At 37.3% G+C, this 21,392-nt stretch overlaps 1 protein-coding gene across 2 annotated transcripts in view; it reads left to right on the forward strand.

Annotated features, from left to right (window-relative positions):
• Positions 1 to 21,392, forward strand: part of LOC122809459 (sterol 26-hydroxylase, mitochondrial-like) — a 564,348-nt gene that overhangs the window by 382,184 nt on the left and 160,772 nt on the right. For both annotated transcript variants that reach the window (XM_044080981.1, XM_044080982.1), the window contains one exon: positions 7,266 to 7,429. In XM_044080981.1, coding sequence (XP_043936916.1) covers positions 7,266 to 7,429 — 164 coding nt within the window. The remainder of the gene's footprint in view (positions 1 to 7,265; positions 7,430 to 21,392) is intronic.

Raw genomic sequence — 21,392 nt, forward strand, 5'->3', positions numbered from 1 at the left:
AAAGCGGTGGTAGTTGTAATACCTAAAGAGGATAAAGATCCATCAGACCAGCTTCATACAGACCCATTTTAATACTAAACCATGATTATAAATTTTTCATGTCTATAATAGCTAAAAGAATGACAGAAGTAAAGCAAAAATTGATAGATGTGCATCAGTGTGGTTTTGTGGAGGGGAGGCAAACATTTGACAATATTAACAGAACACTGATGATCCAGAGGGAAGCAGAATGTAAGAAAATACCATTATTGTTAGTGGGTCTTGATGCAGAGAAAACATTTGACAGAGTAAGCTGTTACTTTATGAGCAGGGCAATGGAAGCATTTGCATTTCATGAAAAAAAATAAGGTTGATTAGGAGGATATATGAGGGATCTGAGGCAAAAATTAAAGTGGGTGGGATCATCTCTGGTAATGTCTGCTTGAGCAGAGGAACTAGGCATGGATTTCCTCTTTCCCCTTTGTTATTTGCATTATATTTAGAACCACTGGCAAAGAAAATAAGGGACTCAGAAATTCAAGGATATAATTGGTATGGTAGTCAAGAAAACCTGGCTCTATTTGCAGATTATGTTGTTTTATACCTGACAAAACCAAAAGAAGATATTACAATGTTGTGAAACATTTTGAGACAGTTTTAAATCTTTTCAGGATACAAAATTAAGGAAGCTAAAACAAAGGCAATAGCAGTAAATTATGTACCCCCACACAAATTGGTTCAGCAATATCCATACTTATGGGGACATGATAAAATGAAATATTTAGGAGTATGTATTAAAATGATTCTGGTGTAGCAGCTAAGGATATGTGGGAAGAGACTAAACAAAAGATAATGCAAAAACTGAGAAAATGGAAGCTTTGTTTTCTGGATATGGATAGTAAGATACAAGTAGTCAAAATATTTTTAGTCCCTTTACTCTTATACACAGGCCAGATATATTTTTATCAACCAGAGGAGAAGTTGTGGATAGCAGTAAATGAAGAGCTGAAGGACTTTTTTTGGGAGGAGAAGATGAAAAGAGTCAAGAGGGATAAGATGATTCTTCCAGTAGAACAGGGCAGATTGGGATTACTCAATTTAAAGGATATTTCAGAGCCACACAGTTAAGGATACTATACATAGCACAAGCAGAAAACTATCATTTATAGTGGAAAAAGATGATGTTGAAACAGGTTGGAAACTCAAGAAACAAGGAGAGACTGGGATTTTGTATGCAAGCCTTTAAGGGGAATAACAATAATCATACAGAATATTATATCCATAGCTGTGGTGGTGCAGCAGTTAGCGTTGTTTCCTCACAGCAAGAGGATCTCCCATTCGATTATTGGCTGGAGCGCCTTCTGTGTGGAGTCTGCATGTCCTCCCCGAGGTCGAGTGACGTTAAAGACATGCAGGTAGGTGCGAGCGTGAATGGGCATGTCTTTGTTGAAGGTTGGGCATCAGGCTGACAACTCGGCACCGTAAAAATCCACTGTCAGTCATGAGCAGACCGGAGTTCCGCTGTGGCGACCCCTAAATGGGAAAAGCCGAAAGTTTTTTTTATACAGAATATTATATCCATAAAACAGAAGTATTCTAAGAGCTAAGCCAACAGAAGAGTGGAGAAAGGAGATTCTGCAGATAGGAATGACTGCAATTAGAGATATAGGCAATAGGAAAGAGGGGGCTGGAATTTATTGGAGAAAACTGGTAATGGAACCAAGGTATTAGGAGCAAATAACTAGAGAGGAAAAGTTAATAGAATGGGAAGAGGCCAAGAGTTTATTTGGACTGCAGGTTAGAGATTGCCTTCCCTATCAAGGACTGATGTCAGAGTATAGGCAAAGAGAATGAAATAGGGGTGTCCTAAATGAAAGAATAGCACTGGTAGAGTTTTTAGTAGAATCTAGAATAGAAGCTGCCATTAAAAAAGCAATAATTAGTAGGGCATATAAAATATTGCATGATAAGTATAAGAATCAATCAGAGGAGATTAGAAAGGATTGGGAAGAGAGACTGGATAAGCAATTCATAAAGAAACAATGGAAGGATATATGTATGTCTCCCAAATATGCAAGAAAAGCTAGAAGATTTAGGATTTTTGCTTGGAGATGTTTACATAGATATTTTTATAGCCAAAATAGACTCCAAATAATTTTTCCCCAGGTAAACAGCAAATGTTGGAGGTGTGACAGGGAAGAAAGAGGCACTTGGGAACATATTTTCTGGGAGTATGGTGGGTTGGTGGACTTTAGGGATTCCCTTTGGGATGCACTGTTGAAGATGCTGGGTGGGTGGATTGGTGTGATGAGGGAGATGATTTTTCTGATCTATGATACAGAATTGGAATTACTAGACATGGTAAGGCCTTGCTGTGTCTAATTACGGTGGCTGCCAAAAAAGCAATTACTAGAAAATAGAAATCAAAATCTAAACCAACTATCTTAGAATTAGTAAATATAGTAACAGAGATAAAACAACTGGAATTGAGATCTTTAGAAAAGGATAGGAGCAAACTACATAGGAAAAAATGGGAACTGTGGGAGCAATATATACAGGTAGGAAAGAGGTTTAAAAGAAGGCAGGACTTTTATGGACTATGTAATGTTTGAAAATGATTGGGTAGATTACAAGTGATGTATAATGTTTGCAACTGGGAGTGTGTCAGTATGGTTTGTGGTGCAAAATGCTTGCAACTAGGATTGTATCAGTGTGGTTTGTTTTCATTTATATAAATGCATGATTGGTTATGTCATAAGTGATGGTTTAATAAAGATGTTTCTTGTTAAGGGGGCAGGAATTGAATAATGTATGTAATGTTGCTTAGGTTATATGATATATATATATATGTGTGTGTGTGTGTGTGTGAAGTATAATGTTTATTAATGTTAATTTGTTAATACAGTTTAATTACTTTTGTATAAATGTACATTTCCGTATATCACAAGTGATAATTCAATAAAGGTGTTGAAAAAAAAAACTGTACAAGTTAACTCAACGTTGTATGGTACATTTGTGTAAGCTCATGGTAATTGCCTGTGAAAAGGGATTTTATCTAGTCTGAATTTACTTCTAATCCAAAGCAAATAAATTAAGAAATGCATTTAAAAAACTAATAAAATGTAATTGGATCAACAATGAGTGCAAGCAATACTTCTGCCAGTAATTTCTGCATAAATGTTTGTATTAAGAAAAATGGTTAGATGTGTCACAAAAGGAGATACTGCCAGCCCAGCTGTCTGGAATTTTGTAAATAATTATATGACATTTATGAATATCAACATGATTTATATAGAAGAGTGACAAAGAGAGATACTGCCAGCACAGCTGTATCTTTTGTGAATGTCAACATGCTTCATTTAAGATGCTTGTGTTACAACCTTATTAGAACTGTTTGTTATGTGTATGTCAAGCTAGGTTTGTACAGACATGTTGAAAAGAGCTGTAAAGTACTGAGCTTAAAGATGTGTCCACAGTGTACCCTACTGGAAAAGAAGGGAAATGTATATTCACTGTTGTAACTGTTTAGATGTATATATTTTAACAATGGAAACTGAAACACAAGAGGTTAACTTCAGAAAACTAGTTGAAATTAAATTACTTTATGGTTAGGCCATAAACAAGGATGTTATCTTTCAGTTTCAGTGCAGTAACAGACACAATGTCTAGAACTAGAAGGTTTTTTTTGTATTGTCTTGGAAGTGTTTATTGTTTTATGACTTCCAGGATCTGCCTTAGATCTAAGAAAAGCCCTTGTTTATGTATTTTCACAGGTAGATGCTAAATGCTACCAGCTGCATCAATGGTTATTTTTCACCTGGGATAGAGTCAGCTGACAAGAAGTGATGTCATCCTGCAAGCTATCCCAGCAGTAATATTTGAGATATTAATTTAAGGACTCTCTGAGAGAGACTGAGTAATCTGTATTTTTTCTTTGACCTGACAAGAAGACCCATTCACCACATCTGCCTTGCGTGCTCTGTAAGCAGGTTAACTAAGATATAGTAATTCTCTAGATATAGTCAGGAATATAGCAAAGTTTAATTTAGATGTTTTTCTTTATTTATTTGAGACTGTCCTGCAATGTTGTTTTAAATGATTTTGAACTCTAATGTTACTGTGATTATATACTGAGTATTTTCTTGTTCTTTTATTTATTATTAAATATATTTAAACCTTTCATTGTGGCTGATATTTGTGAGACATATTTAAGCTCTGAGAGTACTTGCCTATTTATTTGGTGACACTGTGTAGGCCATTCCTAATAGCCTTGCTCTTGGTCAAATTATCATTTGTATTGATAGTAACATTAAACAGTAAAATTGGACACCGTTTGTTAAGGGCCTTAAAGTAGCCGATAAAGAGTTGGCTGGTCGCAGTAATAACTACCTTATTGTCTGGGCAGAAGGGAGCATAGCTAGTAAACAAGTGCCAGACTTTCCCATGTGTGTGTGTGTGTGTGTGTGTGTGTGTGTGTGTGTGTGTGTGTGTGTGTAAATCAAACCTCAAAGTGTGTGTGTGTTAGCTACTTGGGCAGGGACACAAAGCACTGGTTGGACAGAGAGGGTGCTGGAGGTCTTAGCTTGGCCACTCAGCTGAGATCTCAACCCTATAGCTGTGCCAGTGGAGAGTTTTATTGGGGATATGGAGAAAGAGGAAGAAACCAGCCTTGGACTGACTGTGGTCTCTGTGTGCCTTTAAGGGAAATTGCACTTGATGCAGAGAACTGCATCTGGAAATACTGTGTGTGCACCTGTGATCCTCTCAATGTACATCCCCCACTGTTGTCAGTGGTGAGGACTGAGGCTCCTTGATTACTGTTGCCAGTGGTGGGGCATCACAAGGTGGATGAATCAAAGAGAAAAAAATGTAAACTTGTATAAATTCTTTGTGCTTGCACATTTGTTAAACTATGACACTAACACAATGAATAAGCCGAAAAAGTGATACTGCTGTCATCAGAAAAGGCATGATAAACAAAGAACTTAGCCCACAATAGTCATTTGTCACCAGAATGTTTTCCTGCTACAGATTCTGCACAAGCTATAGGTTGACTAACACTCCTAGTATTTTCATAGCCTGTAGTCCCTTTATTTACTTTGTTTTTCTATGCATGCCAAACCAACTATCATTCAGAAACATGAGTTTTGCAAAGTAATCACCAGTGTCTAGCCAACTAGCAATGACTTTTTTACAGGATCAACTAGAGGGATGTGCTTCTCCTTAGAGTACCATACTGGAAGCCCTATATTCCTTATCTTTTATGTTCCCTCCTTGCAAACGTGCAGCAAACAAGACATATTTAAAAGAAATGATTACGACAGGAATGTAAACAATGGTTTACAAACTGTATTGGCTTAACATCTAGCTTATGGAAAAGAGATGAAACTTCCTGAATCCCCATGACTGGAAATGTATAGGGTCTTACACACCTGTTGGTTAAATACTAGTATGCTTTTCCAGAGGAAATGCTGAGAATTACTTCTTTGTAGCACTACCAGAAAAACAGGACAATGTAGTAGATGCTAGTCTAGATGTTGAAGAAAAGCTCCTCTTATCTCATTTGTGTAGTTAATTATCTTAATACCGCCAGTAGGAAATATAGAATAATATTACCTGACATAAGTGATCATTTTCCCTATTTTTGATCCTTAAAGTAAGGAAACTTAACTGTCAGAAAGTTTTGTAGTGGTAATGTTGACAGTTGTAAGTAATGCAGTCATAAAAACGTATTCCTCTATAACTCATTTTGCCAATACATTATCATAGTAGTATTTTCAAAAATGCCTATTACATGAAAATAATTTCATCATTAAGTTTACATATTGAGATGCAAGGAGACATAGGATGCATTTTCAGCCTCTGTGTAGTCTGAAGCATGTTTAAATAGACAGCGTTCTAATGGTGGTTCTTTATGAAAATAAATAAATAAAACATTTTGGTATGTCTTCAGTCTATTGCTTTTGGGGATTCCCTGTTTTGGGAGTAAGGTACAGTGGTCTTTGAATAAATAACCCACACTTATTTTGTTTTTCTTTTATTGATGCCATCTAGTTCAGTCTAAGCTGGTAATAGGGCATTATCCTACTGTATGTTGATTATTTTCAATCTGAGCTGTTTTTTGTAATATACTTTTCTTTCGTTTTAAATTATTCTGAAATACTTAGGTAGAACTTTTGGCTCAGGCTGTGGTATTTTTGATAAAGAACAGATGACATGGCAAAGACACATTGATCTCATTGCTCTGTGTACACTCTGTGTATTCTAAAACTAAAGCAATGTGATTACTTTCTTTTTATATTTTGAAGAACAGGCTTTCATTAAAGTAGCCACATCATTTACAGATTGAAGTGAATATTGGTTATATTCAGAGTGTATTATGATTCTTTCATGACCTTTTTGCAAAAATTAAAAAAAAAAAAAATTGTTCAGTCTGCCTAGCTAGGGGATGGTAGTAATTAAAAATATGAATATTTTAGAGGAGTAATAGTATTTATTTGTGTAGTTTGGATCTCTTTATTTGTAATTCTTTTGGGATAGTCTTTGCTTTGACATGTTCCTGCAGCATGTTCTGTACAGGAGAAGCTTAGAGAAATTTAGAATTAGATTGTGGGGAACATGCCAAAGAACAAGACAGACACCATGAGGGCAGTGCTTTGCACTTTTTGGTTAAATTTTCTGGTTCAACTAAACATCTCAGAGCTGATGAGTTTTAACAGCCTAAACCTGAGTATTACTACAAAAGGAGAGAACACTAATATTGAAATATAAGGTCTAAACAATATGATACATTGGAAATGAATAACTGATTTCTTGTTTTTATCGGTTTGTGTTTAAATGTATCTTTTTTTTACTCTGCTTTCTGCTTTTTTATTGTTTCATTACTCCTTGGAAGGTAAAGCTGGTGTAAGGTTTTAATAAACAGTGTGCTTAGCATTTTGTTAGTTTAAGTATTGATGAGAAGTAATCCTTCAATAATAATTTGAATACACATTTACTGTATAGTAATCAGGGCAGCTGAAGCTGGCTGAAGAATGACTGACCATTTATATGAAGACTTGACAGTAAATTCATCATCCCTTGTTAGGAAAAGGCACATCATTCACCAGTGCTAGAAATGAGTGAGGTTTCTTTCCTGTTGGTGTCATCATCTTGTTTCAGTAGAAAAAAAAATCACCAGTCTCCTCCTTGAATTTGATGCAGTTTATTGATGAACCTTTGATTATACATGGTCATACAGCTTCTGCAAAGTCTTTTCAATATGGATTTTTTATGCTTTCTTATAGACATCCAACACTCTTGCATGGACACTCTATCATTTGGCCAAGGATCCAAAAATTCAGAATTCCCTCTACCAGGAGGTAAATGACGTGGTTTCAGATAGGGTTCCAACAACAAATGACATTGCCAGAATGCCTCTTTTGAAAGCAGTTATCAAGGAAACATTACGGTATGTAGTGCAGTCAATCGGATTTCAGTGCTATAGAACTAAATTCATAGAATGTCTTACTTAAAATGCACATCTAGGCAGGAGTTCCCTTTTAAAATTAGCTGTTCATATAAAATATGACTGTCCAGTTTTTTGTGTTTGTGATTACTTCTACTTCCCTTGGGGTCATTTTATTTAGTAAAATTGAATGTAACTAGGTTATACATATGATGAAGAAAATGCAGGACTACAGTGCTCATGTGGAAATTTTAAGAATTTAACTTATGTGATTTGAAGGAGTAGACAGTAGCCCTACTTAATGCCCTCTCAGAGACTGATTGAATATATATGCTCATGGGAATAACACGTGACACAAAAATGCTACAGGAAAATGGCTGCATTAACAATTGGGAAAGTCAGGTGCCTCTGACATGGAATTTACCATAGGATGTACGGAAAAAAGCTGTGTTACCCCCCCCCATGCCTTTTATGTAATGTCAGGCTTTACTTCACCCTTAAAAATGTATTCTCTTGGCCTCTACCACAAAACTGACAGATTGATTTTAATTATGGTGCTAAACTGGATGAAGAAGTGAAGGGATGCTTCTTAATCTGAGAGATTTAAATTAAAACAATATATCAGAGTTAGTGATATTTCTGGAAGATATTACAATTTTTATCTATCCAGATGAATATGCACAGTGCATTACATTATATTAAAAGCCATAGGATATGGGAAACTGTTTCTGTTTACTTTACAGACAGTCTCCAGCTGTAGTCTCCGTCAGACATGGATGCAGCAGAAATCTTACATGTAATCAATTACACTGATCACAGAAATGCTTACTTTTCTGGATATTAAATAGCTTCTTTTTTAGATGTGAACTTGAGAATTTTCTATTTGATATGGTTAATTTAAGCATTACTTCAGATACTTTATTATAAGGTACATTAAGTAAGCAAGTTAGATGTCCTTGAGTTAAAATCAACTCATGGCAACTGTGAAGTCCCCTCTCTGGGCCAAAAATTGATACATGCAGTATTTCCAGATGTAGCTCTCTCCATCAAGCACATTTTCCCTTAAGAATACACAGGGAACACACTCAGTCTGGGGTCTGGATTTATCTCTTGGTCTCCCTTCAGGTCTCCAATAAGAATCCCCACTGGCACAGCTGTAGAGTTGAGTCTTCGGCTGAGTGTCCAAGCCAAGTCTTCCATCAATCTCTCTCTCCCTGTGAAACCAATGCTCTGTGTACCTGCTCCAAGTAGCTGACACACACACACACACACACACACACACACACACACACACACACACACACACACACACACACACACATATCTGGGAAAGGCTGGCATAGATTTACTAGCTATGCCCCCTTCTGCCCCGACTGTAAGGTAGGTAGTTACACTGCCGCCAGACACTCCAAAGCCAGCTACTCAATTATACTGAGTGAAATTAATATTAATACAAATGATAGTGTTTGGTCAATACTGGAAGGCTTTTAGGAGTGGCCCCAGTGTCACCAAATAAGTATGAGTAGTCTCAAAGGTTAAAATATACTCCAAAGGACCAGCCACAATGAAAAGTTTAAATATAGTTAATAAAAAATAATAAATGAACGTGATAATACTAAATATCTATTTACAATAAACACCAGAGTTTCAATCACAGGCACTATGAAAATAAAACAGTTGAATAGATTCACACAGATACAGAAAAACAATACTTAACTAATCTCGCTATATTTTTCTGACTGATCTAAAGAATTACTGTTCCCTGGTTCACTTACAAGAGCAAGGCAAGATGAAGTAGGTGAGGTGTACTTCCTTGTCAGGTTCCAAAAACAGATTGCTCTGAAACTTCTCTCTCATCTGTTATTAAAGCATCATTTTTGTACTAGATTACAGAATGGCATCACATACATCTGGTCATCTGACCTCTGGTTCCCATGCTACCCCCATTGCTAGAAACTGAACCAGAATTTAGCACATATATGTTACCATACATGCAGATAGAGCTTTGCTGAGATGTGTTATAGCATCTGGAAGCTATGGTACCATAAAACTCTTCCACTCTTCCTACAGGAGCTAATAAACCATTCTCTGGTACAGACATTTAGCCTCTGACTGCAATCAGAACTGTAAGATGAACTTTTTATGACGTAAACCAGGTAATTTAATTTCTTGCTATTTTTCAATGTTAGCTGGACTGAGATTAACCTCTTCTCTTCTAGTATCCTCTGTTAAAACATATACATTTAATCAATTGCAATGCAGTCAGGACCCCTGTGGGTACATTTTTAACACAAGCAGCATTACAAATACACTTTGTAACACAAGCATCTGTACAAATCAGTTTGATATACAAATGACATATAATTATTTACAAAATTCTAACTAGCTGTGCTGGCATATGTTACCTATCCACTGCCATACTTCTCCTGGCATAGCCAGCAATACCTCTCATTGTCACATCGACTATATAGGTAGGCCCTATATAGTTCTTATGGTGTATTATGGAAGTGGATTCCTAGGCCTTTCTTCTGCACAGATATTGCTAGTGCCCATTTGTGCCATGACCTGGTTTCAAACCCAGGAATACCATTTGGCAATCTTGTGTCTGAACCTCTAAGCTATTGGTCTGGGCACAGGTTATATCTGGTACCCTAATAGAAACTACTGTATAAACACACATGCACACACAGACACACTGATTCAAAAAACTAGTAAATGGGAACATAATCTTAATTCCAACCACTGGCACTTACATTCTTGACCAAGTTCTAACAAAATGCACACATATACACTACTTTATATATATTGTCTATAACTCAAATGGAGACTTTATGCTATAAATTAAGGATAAATCTTACAATATTTAAAACCTCTCAACTTTGGAACTTAGGGCTAATTACTCTTAATGGTACTCTTTCAATGACAGTGGAAAATGTTCTTTAAAGATAAAGTTGTTAGACATTGTGCATCTGATTACCACCCATACTGGTAAAATTGTCCTGTTAAGAACAAAATGTACAGAGTTAAAATAAAAATAAGACCGATATGGCAGAATTAAAAAATAATAACTGATGAAGTCCAGTGTATTGTAGACTAAATGCTCAACTTTGTTTTCTGATGTTATTAAACTACATTTTATACAAAAAGTTTCTGAGTGAATGATTTCATGGGTTTCAGCCCTGGACTACATGGACCCTGTTTTGTTTATTAGAATTAGCTGGAAAAATAAGGAACCATGGCATTTCTAGGAAAACCCAACAAAAGAGTCAAAACTTGAAATTTTAATTAAAAGATCAAAGTGCATGCTTAAATAATGTTACTCCATTATGGTAAGAAGAAATTAATATATGTTAATAACCATGTTAATGAAGCAAAATATAAAATATGGCTTCTCTACATGTGAGTTGTAGCTAATTTTGCAACTGGTCAAGTTTCAGTTCCCCAATGTTACTAGCCCCAGAATGTTATTCCTTCTCTGTCAATGAGAGAAAGAGAGATGCCTGGCAACTGGTTTCACCCTTTCTGGGTGCTTCTATTTTTTCTTTGGTTATGTAACAGCAGAGTTAGGGTATAGATGGATGAGTGAGTATGTGTGTGTGTGTGTGTGTGTGTGTGTGTGTGTGTGTGTGTGTGTGTGTGTGTGCAAGTAAGGTAGGTATGTGGTAGCAAAGCCTCTCACATTGGTGATGTAAGGTGGCTTGTATCCCTGGAAAAAATATCACATAACTGTTGCAATGTGATGATCTGTGCTACAAGTTAGTTGTGATTTAGTGCTTTGTGGGGTTGAGAACTAAAGACTTATTACAGAACCTTAAGTTATAGTGGTGCTGTATGAACTTACAGGAATGTAGCAAATATGTTAATTGTTTAGACCAATTAATTTAAGAAAGTGATGGCTGTAATGTGTCTAGTTTAACAAGACATGTGATCTGTGCAATTGCAGAGGAAGATGTCATTGGCAGACTTACTAAAATCCAGGTCTTACCTTCCTTGAAACCTGATAGTATGGTGTGTGTGTGTGTGTGTGTGTGTGTGTGTGTGTGTGTGTGTGTGTGTGTGTGTGTGTGTGTGTGTGTGTGGAGGGTATTTTTATGCAAGATTAAAGTAAGCTTATCAAAAGCAATAATGTTGCCATTTATTATTTTAGTCCCTGTTAATTAAAGTTAACCTAAACAAATCATGCAAGTATTACACTGATAAGTATAACTGGTATTCTACATGAATTATGGAAATTTATTTTTATTTTATTTTATTTATTTTATTTTACATTTGTTAACTGGGTTAGTCTGGCTGAGCTTTTGGCTCATTTTCAGCCGAGACCTGGGGAGAAAAGCTCCTCTGGACTAGAAAACAATTTATTAAATTTTAGTAACATAGTAATAACAATCAGCTATAGGATCTTACAAGCAGAGACCTGGAGAGAAAAAAAAGCTCCTCAGGCAATTCAATTAAACAAAGTATTAACAATTGGCAGACAAGTATGTGAGTTGTTACAAACAAGATTTTAAGTAATTAGCAGAAGAAAATGTGACTAGTTACAATATTATTTTAGCTGCTTAGAGCAAAATGAGTTAATAGTTAGGCAGATGCTTATTTAAAGTGGGTAAGATCTAGTTGTATAGGAGTTTGGAAATAAGAAAGGAAAGTAGGAATGGCTAGTAGAAGATGTAGGGGAGGTAGAGTATAGGAGACAGACTAGACAGGTAGGTTTTTTGAGACTGTAAGAATTGAGAGTGGTTGGAGATAGAGGAAGGGAATAGGTAGAAGAGGCAGGGGAATAGTGTTACAGATGCATTAAGAGTAAGATGGTGAAATAGGTGAAAGGATGGTGGTTTCATGGTGGTTGGCTACAGTGGCAAGACCACTTTGTTTTTAGGTATATCCTTGTGGCTAATTTGAAACTTTTTCTATGCTGGAGGGATTTTATTTCCAAGGGGAGTTGGTTCCAGGATATAGCTGAGTTATAGTTATAGAGAAGGCAGCCTATTTTGGTTTTGGGTTGGTAGATATCTAATAATTCTTGATTTGAGCTGCATAGTGTCCTAGGAGGGGAATATTTGGATATGAGAGTGGAGAGGCTGGGGCAGAAGGAGGGTAGATAGGGGATAGAGTGGATGATTTGTAGTTGGTATAGTTAGAGCAGCTGAGGGAATTCTAGCCAGCCTAGTTGGTGTATTGCTAAGCAGTGGTGTGGCTTGTAGGTTTGGTTAGCTGCAAATCTGGTGATCTTATTATTGGTAGTTTCAAGCTTGGAAATAAGTGTAGAATTTAGGTTTGTGAATATGTGGCAGCTGTACAGGAGTGTTGGGAGGAATAATGCCTGGGAGAGAGTTATTCGGGCAGTGTTAGTTAAGTATTTCTTGCTACGGAAAAGGTGTCCAAGTTTCTGATGAGTTCTTTTTACCGAATTAGTAATATGGAGATCAAACCTAAGCTGATCATCTATTGTAACACCTAGCAATTTAGTACTAGATTCAGCTGAGATGATAGTGTTGTTGCAGGATAAGATGGTAAATGTACTTTTGAGTGTGGTGATGTTTTAGGGAGGAAGAGTAGGAGCTTAGTTTTTTTGGATTAAGTATTAGTTTGTTATCACTAAGCCAAGTCTCAGTGGTGTGAAAGGATGCCTGGGTAGTTGAGTGGAGGTCAATTGGGTTGTCAGCAATGGTTATAACAGTTGAGTCATCAGCATATTGCACAAGAGATGACTGGGGACAAGAGGAGTAGAGCAAATTGGTGAAAATATTAAAGAGTATTGGTCCACGTATGGACCCTTGGGGGACTCCCATTTGTACAGTGAGAGGGTAGGATAGTGCAGAGAGCCATTTAACTGATTGCTGGCAGGTTGAGAGATAGCTGGAGAACCAGGAGATAGTAGGGGGAGAGAAATGTAAGTTAGTAAGTTTATCTAGGAGGAGTGGGTGAAAGACAGTGTCAAAGGCTTTAGAAAGGTCAAGGAATAGGCATGAGACAAGTTTATTGTTATCACAAGCTAGGGAAACTATGTTGATGAATGATATGAGTGCAGTAGTTGTGCTATGCTTGGGACGGAAATCATGCTGTGTGGGTGTGAGAAGGTTTTCCTGGTGAAGGTAATGCATTACCTGCTTGCGAATGCATTTCTCTAGGATTTTTGAGAGTGGAGAGAGTATGGCAATCGGTCTGAAGATGGATATGTCTGAGGAGTTGCCCCCTTTATGAATGGGTAGAGTAAAAAAATTCTTCCACACAGTGGGGACATAGGATTCAGAAATGGATCCAGATAGAACTTCGCTAAAAAAAAACTATCAGCTAGTCCATGGGACACTTACTAGAGATACTACACCTGGAGGGCTTTCAGCTGCAATATGGCATCCAGGGTTTTTAAAACCTTTGGTGTGTTGTACCTGAGCAATCACTTGGGGGTGGGGGAAGGGAGGAAAACCTTCAGTTGGAATTTAAAGTAGCAGGAGAGAACTAAAGTGACTCTGCTAAACCTAGCTAATTATCAAGGACAGCCAAGGAAATAAAGTAAACATACAGGCACCCTTGTTCAAGGACTGGAAGGTTTCTCCAAGAAAAACTATGTATAGGAATACACCACAGGTGGAAGTTGTATGCTGCTAACTAGTCTGCAATGGCAGATTTTATTCTCTTTTATATTTGTATTCCCCTTTGCTCATTGTTTGCTGCACACAATGTAGCTAAAGATAAAATCAGCTGGAGAAATAATAATCTTTTTCATAAAGAAAGGAAATTGCAAACTTAGCAATAATGGGGCAAGAACAACATGGCCTTGTCAAAAGAAGGTACTGTTTTCTAAACTTGACTGAAATATTTAACAAAATTTTACCTTCATGAAATATGGTTGCCACATCATACTGTATACTTGGACCTAGCAAATTAATCTGACACCAGTCCACATGCTAATGATATAGAGTGTGAAACAGCTAACAGTGGCAGCAGAATGGTAACATGGGTATATAACTGGCTATGTGGAACAAAACAGAGTGTAATATAAACTCCTCTGCACTCTTACAAATGGTATACTATACCTTTACTACTCAAAGACAACTACAACATCATATATGGGTATTAATATGCTTAGTCATACCATATTCTGATTAAGATACTGTGGTATCTCATGGAATCACTGGATAATACTCCAGCAGCAGTTGTTTCAGTGCTTCAGCATTTTCCCAGTCTCCACTTATCTCCCTCCCTTCTTCGATCAGCCTGTCCAGTTTTGTCCCTCATTCCTTCTTTCTTATATATATCAAATAACGCGACAGGACACTGCTATTCCTTAAAATCTTTATTGCATATAAACACAAGATGAGCGCTTTCGGGACTCTTCCCTTCATCAGATAAAATTACAATAAAACAATCCCTTCTTTTAAACTAGTACATATCCAATAGGATTCAATAAAAAACCCGCCCTTCTATGAATCTAAAAATGCTTTTCCTTCCCTTCTCTTGATGTCTCTGCTAACTCTCTTTCAAATCTAGCCTTTGCTAACCATACCATTTTTTTGTATCTTTTTGCTTGCCTGCTTGTACTGTGCCTCTTCTACCTCCCCACCCCATCCCACTCATTTTCACCCCTTGCAGACCCTGTCTTTTGACATTATTTATTTATTTATTTATTTATTTTTATTGTACATCTGTTTACCGGAAAATGTCTATTTTCAGTGGAGGCCGGGGGGGCTCCACAGTTACCAAACAATAATAGATGTGACATTTACACAGTACAGATATTAATATTGTAATAGTACATTTGTACAAGAAAACTGATTTCATATGTAAACCACTATAATGAATATGTCATTGTACACCCTAAACAGTAAAGATAACACACAGCAGAGTATACACCATAGTAGTGGAGTTAGGTGTAATTAGATAGTATTCAGACAGTAGCTTATTTACAATAGAGTGGGTTTAGAAGTAATAAGGCAGTAGTAGATGTAGAATGTGATAGATGGTTGACAGTGGTAACTTGGCAGATATAAGTTAGCTATGGTATGATAAGCTTGGTAGGTGGGGGTAGGGTTATGAGCAATATTAACTTGAAGAGAGTGCTGGTTTTAGTCTAGTCAGGGGTATTGCTGGCGCATAGCCACTTGTTTATTAGGTGAGTTTTTAGCAATGTTTTAAATTGAGAGAGGGTTGCGGTGGATGATATTTCATATGGCAGTGAATTCCAGACTTTGCCTATATAGTTTGAGAATAGTGATTCCCCGGCTGAATTTCTGGCTGACTCAATTTTGCTAAGTGGTTTATTGGTGAAGCGTACATTTCTAGAGCTGGTATATGGTGGTAGAATATTTTGGAGTGCAGGTATTCTTTCCCTTTGGTAGAATATCTTATGGGCTACAGTTAGTTGGTTATATAGTAGGAGATTTGGGAGTTGTAGCCAGTTGAGTTTTTTAGGGGGGGGGTACAGTGGTGAGTTCTTGATGGGGAATTGGTGACGTATCTAGCAATTTTATTGTAGCAGGCTTCAAGCTTGGCTAAATCTGTTTTTCTAAGGTTAGTGAGTATGGGGGATGCATAAAGTAGTGTTGATATCAGATGCGATTGGGCGATTTTGGATTTAGTGTCATTTGTAAAGAATTGTTTGTTCCTATATAAAGTTACAATTTTTTATGAACTTTTTTTACAGTTTGAGATATGTGGATGTTAGATCTCATATTGCAGTCAATTTTTACACCTAGCAGCTTAGTATGAGGTGAGGGGGAAATGGGTGTATTATCTAATGAAGTTAAGTTAAAAGTACACAGAGATGCATATGCTTTGGTGGGCTGAAATATCATACATTTATTTTTTGGGGGGTTAAGAATTAACTGAGAGTTAGTTAGCCAGGTTTCAATTGATAAGAAGGATAGTTGTGTTACTTTATGAAGTTCTTCTATGGTAGCAGCAGCACAGATAACTGTAGAGTCGTCTGCGTACTGAATGAGCAATGCTTGTGGGACTGAGATGTGCAGGTTATTGGTGAAAATAGCGAAGAGTAATGGCCCTAAAACTGAGCCTTGTGGAATGCCAAGTGTTACAGGAAGAAGGGATTATATTGTTTGTCACCAGTGTACAGCTTGCTGATGCCCAGATAGGTAGCTCTGGAACCAGGCAAGGGTAAATTGGGACATGCTAAGGTCAGACAGGACATTCAGATGATTGCTGTAAAAGACCATATCAAAGGCTTTTGACAGGTCTAAGAATATAGAAGATACATATTTACCATTATTTCTATGGAGGTTGATCATGTTTGTAAATTGCATTAATGCGGTAGTTGTACTATGGAATGGCCGGAAGCCATGCTGGGTATTGGTTAGTAGTTTATTAGTTTGCAGATAATCTGTGATTTGTTTATGGACAATTCTTTCAAGAAATTTAGAGAGTGGAGAAAGGATTGCTATGGGTCAGTAGTTTGAAAGGTCAGTAGAAGGGCCTCCTTTATGTATTGGTATTATATATGAGATTTTCTGGATGTTGGGGACTTGGTTTTCAATTAAGGATCTGTTAACAAGGATGGATATAGGATAGGCGATGGCATCAGTGATTAATTTTAGAAAGTCTGCTGATAAGTTGTCTACTGCTAGAGCGGTTGGACTTTAGTTTTTTTAGTAGTTTTTTGATAATGTTTATTGATACTGGTTGCAGTGAGAACATGTTTTTATTATTGTCTAGTAGGAAACTGGTTGAGGTAGAGGAGGGGTTTTGTTTTTTAGACAATGTTAGTATAGTCTCGGTAAAGTATGTATTAAATTGGGTGGCAATATTGTCATTAGTATTAGTTGTAGTAGGAGGTGAAGTGGTGACTTTACCTGGTTGGAGGATCTTGTTTATGGCTGCCCAGAATGTCTGTGGGTTATTATAGTGCTTGATTTCGGCTTTGGAGTAATACTTTATTTTATCCTGTTTAGTGTGTTTTTTTAATTGATTTCTGAGTTCATGATAGGTTTGAAGTGCTGAGTGTGATTTGGTTGTTTGCCAGTGTTTCCAGGCTTTATCTCCTGCCCTTAATAGGGATCTAGTTTCTTAGTTAACCATGGGGCAGAGTTAAATTAGACTCTTATGGTTCTGGTGGGGACTTGGGCATCTAGGAGAGACAAAAAGATGGTATTAAAATAGTGAACAGCTTCATCTAGGGGGAGTTGGGTGAGTGGTGTCCAGTCACAGTGTTTAAGATTATATGTGAGGTCTTCAAGGTTGAGGTGCCTTTTGTTCCTAATTTGCTGGTAGATAATTTGTTTGGTTGGACTGATATTCTGTCTGAGTAAGTAGGTTGGTTGGTGGTCACTGAGGCTGTCTGGTTAACAACCACAGTGAGATGAGAGATTTGGTCTATTGGTCAGTATCCAGTCAAGTATTGATTGCTTGTTGGATGTTTTATTATACCTGGTGGGCTGTTGGATGAGCTGGGTGAAGCCGTGTAGGGTTGATGTAATTTTTAGGGGTTTGGAAAATACATTCTGCCCAGTCTATGTTAAAGTCGCCCATAATTATTGTTTCCTGAGGGAGTGTTTCTGATACCCATTTTAGTATGTGTTCAACTGTCTGTGTATTATCTCCTGGTGGGATATACATGCCAATTATGTTTATATGTTTTTTGGGGTTAATGATCAGTTTTGTAAATATTATCTCTGAATTGTTAAATGTCGGAGTTTTGATGCCCAGTACTTGTAGGGTTATTTAGCTTTTGGAGAGGATGGCTATTCCACCTCCTCTTTTACCTAGCCTGTCCTTATGAATGATGTTATATCCTGGTTGGAGTATTTAATTGTCAGAGATTTCAGGTTTTAGCCAAGTTTCGGTGATTAGGATGATGTCTGGGGAGTATAAAGTGAGGTTAGCATGTAGAGCCTGTATTTTGTTTTTGATACTCCTAATATTAATTTATTAATAGGATATCATTTTTATGTCTAGGGTGAAAGGGAGATGAGTGGGGCAGGTTGTTGTTTGAGAATGTGTTAATGTGGATGGGAGATCGAATGGGGGGGCGGGATTAGGGTGAATGTTGCCACTACAGGCTAGGTTGAAAGCAATTATGACTAGGGTTTTAAAATATTTCATCATATGTTTGTTGAAATTTTCTGGGTGTGTTCAAATGTGAGAGTGTGACAGTAGAGAGTAGTGAGTCTGATGTGATGGTGGGATGTTGATTAGTGAACAAGAGATCAAAATGTTTGTGGGTTTTGATGTTATTGTGTAGTCATGAGAGGTACACTGTGGAGAGATGGGCTCATTTAGGTTGTGATGGTAGGCTGTGGTAATTGCACCTACTATTAGTATTATTAGCAGGGTTGTCAGAGTACCTATTCATTGTTTATAGTGTGTGGGATAATGGTGCGGGCCTATTGTTATAGGTCATTTGTTTTTAGTGGCCATGTTAGTATATGGTGATAGGGCTTTTGGTTTAGCTAGGTGTGGTTTTAGAGGGAGTAGAGAAGTTATTAGGTATTTGGTTAGGGCAATTTGTGGTGGAGGGTTTGTTTTGTTGTTGAAGCCGGCTGGGGAGTGATGAATGTATGAGGTGGTGATTTGTGATTGGGTGGGGAAGGTAGTGGGAGTGGCTGGATAAGTATAAACCTAAGGAGGAGGGAGGTGGGTGGGAATGGGGGTAGGGGAGCAGAGTGAGCCCAAGTGTAGCACGTGCGAATGATGCGGGTTGGCCCGAGACAGTAGAATATGCAAGCTACAAGAAAAAACAATCTGTTGCTGGGCAAGGGAGTAATACACTAGGGTTTCCTGCTCTAAGTTTGAGTAGTTTGCTTAGTCAAAAACTATAGAGAGAATATCTATAAGGGTAGGGAAGCTATTCAGGTAAGTATCACCCTATTAGATTATTTTATGGTGTATGCGGCTGGTAAGGGGAGGTTGGGTGTGAGAACCACTTCAGAAACACGGCTTTCGGCTAGGTAATGTAAACACTCTGGTTTTGTGTTATTGTATTTTATTTTTTTCTTTTAATTAGTAAGTTATTTATTACAATTAATACACATACAAAGTCTAGTTTAGTCTTTCACAAGGACCGCTGTGGATTTCAATAAGAGCGTGGCTCCTTTTTTATGATTTTCTTGCTTGACTGTTGAAACCTGATGGAATTGTAGCTGGAGAGTTAATAAGGTGCCTGAAGTAGAGGGGATAGGGGAGTAAGGGAGAGATGAGAGAAATTAGTCAGAGAAGGAAGAATGACACAAACAAACAGCAGCAATGGTTATGCAAGGAGGTAGTAGTACATCACATTACAGTTAAACTGATCAATAACTGTTTTGTCCATGCAGGCGTCGGCAAATACAGAATTTGTCTAACTGCCTGTAGGGTGCAGTCGCTCCTCAAATCAGGATGCTGCAGGGCTAAGGCCAGTTACTATAACTTCTATAGTATACATCAATATAAATGTGAGATCACATTCCTCTGAAGCTGCGTTGAATTTTTTTGCTTTTCTACCTCTTCCTATGTCTGTATTATTGAGTATTCCCCTCAATGATTTATTCCCATAGCTTGTTTACTTCTTATTTTGCTTCCACTCCTGACTCACTCCTTGACCACCTCTACTAAAATCCCTCACTTTTTATTTTTACTGTTTCTCTCACTCTAAACAGTTTTAGTGAAGCTGGCTTTGAGGTCAGACATCTCTGCAAATTCATTTAATGTATTTTCTATAGTCATTAGATAATTCTTTCTAGGCTATTTGTAAGAATAAGGCACTCTTGTCTTTTAACATGTTTTGATTTTCATACTTTGCTTATAATAGTTTCATGCATTCATTCTCTTATTACACAGTTTATCCATTTCTGGTTCAGGGGGAAACTGGAGCTTGTCTGTCCTGACACTTATTGGTTCCAAGGGGAGAGAAACATATTTTGGCTAGGATTCCAGCCCACTGCAGGATAAAACAAAAACACACGCCATGCAAATCTAGACAATTAAATGGATAACCAGTGTACTTGCCATCTTTTTTTGGGTGCGGAAGAAACCACAGCCCTTAGCAAAAACCAATGCTGACAGAGAGGAAGAACATATAAACTCCACATGAGGCATCAAGCCAAACCATGACTGAACAGCCAAACACCTAAGGCAGCAGTGTTATAACCATAGCACATTTGTGCTCTGTGTCATAGTTTTAGTATGTCAGAAAAACAATAGAGAAAGTAAGTCCCATACCTAGTTGTTCCTTCAAGAAAAAAGAGAAATATTTTGTTCCAAATGGAAACAGAAGGATTACTCTAGAGGGGCCTCACACTTTTGCTAAAAATCTAGGGAAATTCTGTTTATACACTGTACATGATAAGGTAACCCATTACAGAGTAGGAAAACCTTCCTCCAAGCCAAACAATGCTGATGAGACTTTTCACAGATTTCAGAGTAACTGAAGAAGGGTTTAAGAAGATCAGCCAGCAATAGATCTGCCTCTTATAAAACCTACATGTTTTTTTATGAATCAGTTCTGGAATTAAGTGATTAAAGATACTCTTCTTACCCTTCATACACATTGTAACAGGGTTGGGCTGCTACAAAATAGACTTAAAAAGTCCTCTATGATTCAAAGGCAATGGTATACAACATAGGAAAATACTGTAATGTAGCATTATCCCATTGTGTAACCATAGTACATTATGTATGTGGAAGGCATCCTGATGTAGCCCCCCCCCCCCCTCCGATCACATACTGACAGAGATGGAGGACTTGGCAAACTCCACATAAGGTATTCCTGCCAAAAATAGACTGGAGAACCAAATGCTGAGGCAGCAGTATTAAACATAGTACCACCTGGTATATAGTTTGTTTCCTCCATACACCTGTTACTTATGAATATAATCTGTGTCATCAGCAGTCAGCTCAGCATAAAACTGTTTTGTTGAGTTTGTTCCCCAAAGAGTGGTGCATCCCAGGATTCACCTCCCACATTATCTTACTAAATAAACAAACTTCAGGATTTCATAACTTATTTGGAAAGGTGAACACCAAGTAAAACATTGCTACA

This window comes from Protopterus annectens, chromosome 8.part0, assembly GCF_019279795.1.
Source record: "Protopterus annectens isolate FY-2018-M chromosome 8.part0, PAN1.0, whole genome shotgun sequence".
In the NCBI taxonomy this organism is placed as follows: domain Eukaryota; kingdom Metazoa; phylum Chordata; order Ceratodontiformes; family Protopteridae; genus Protopterus; species Protopterus annectens.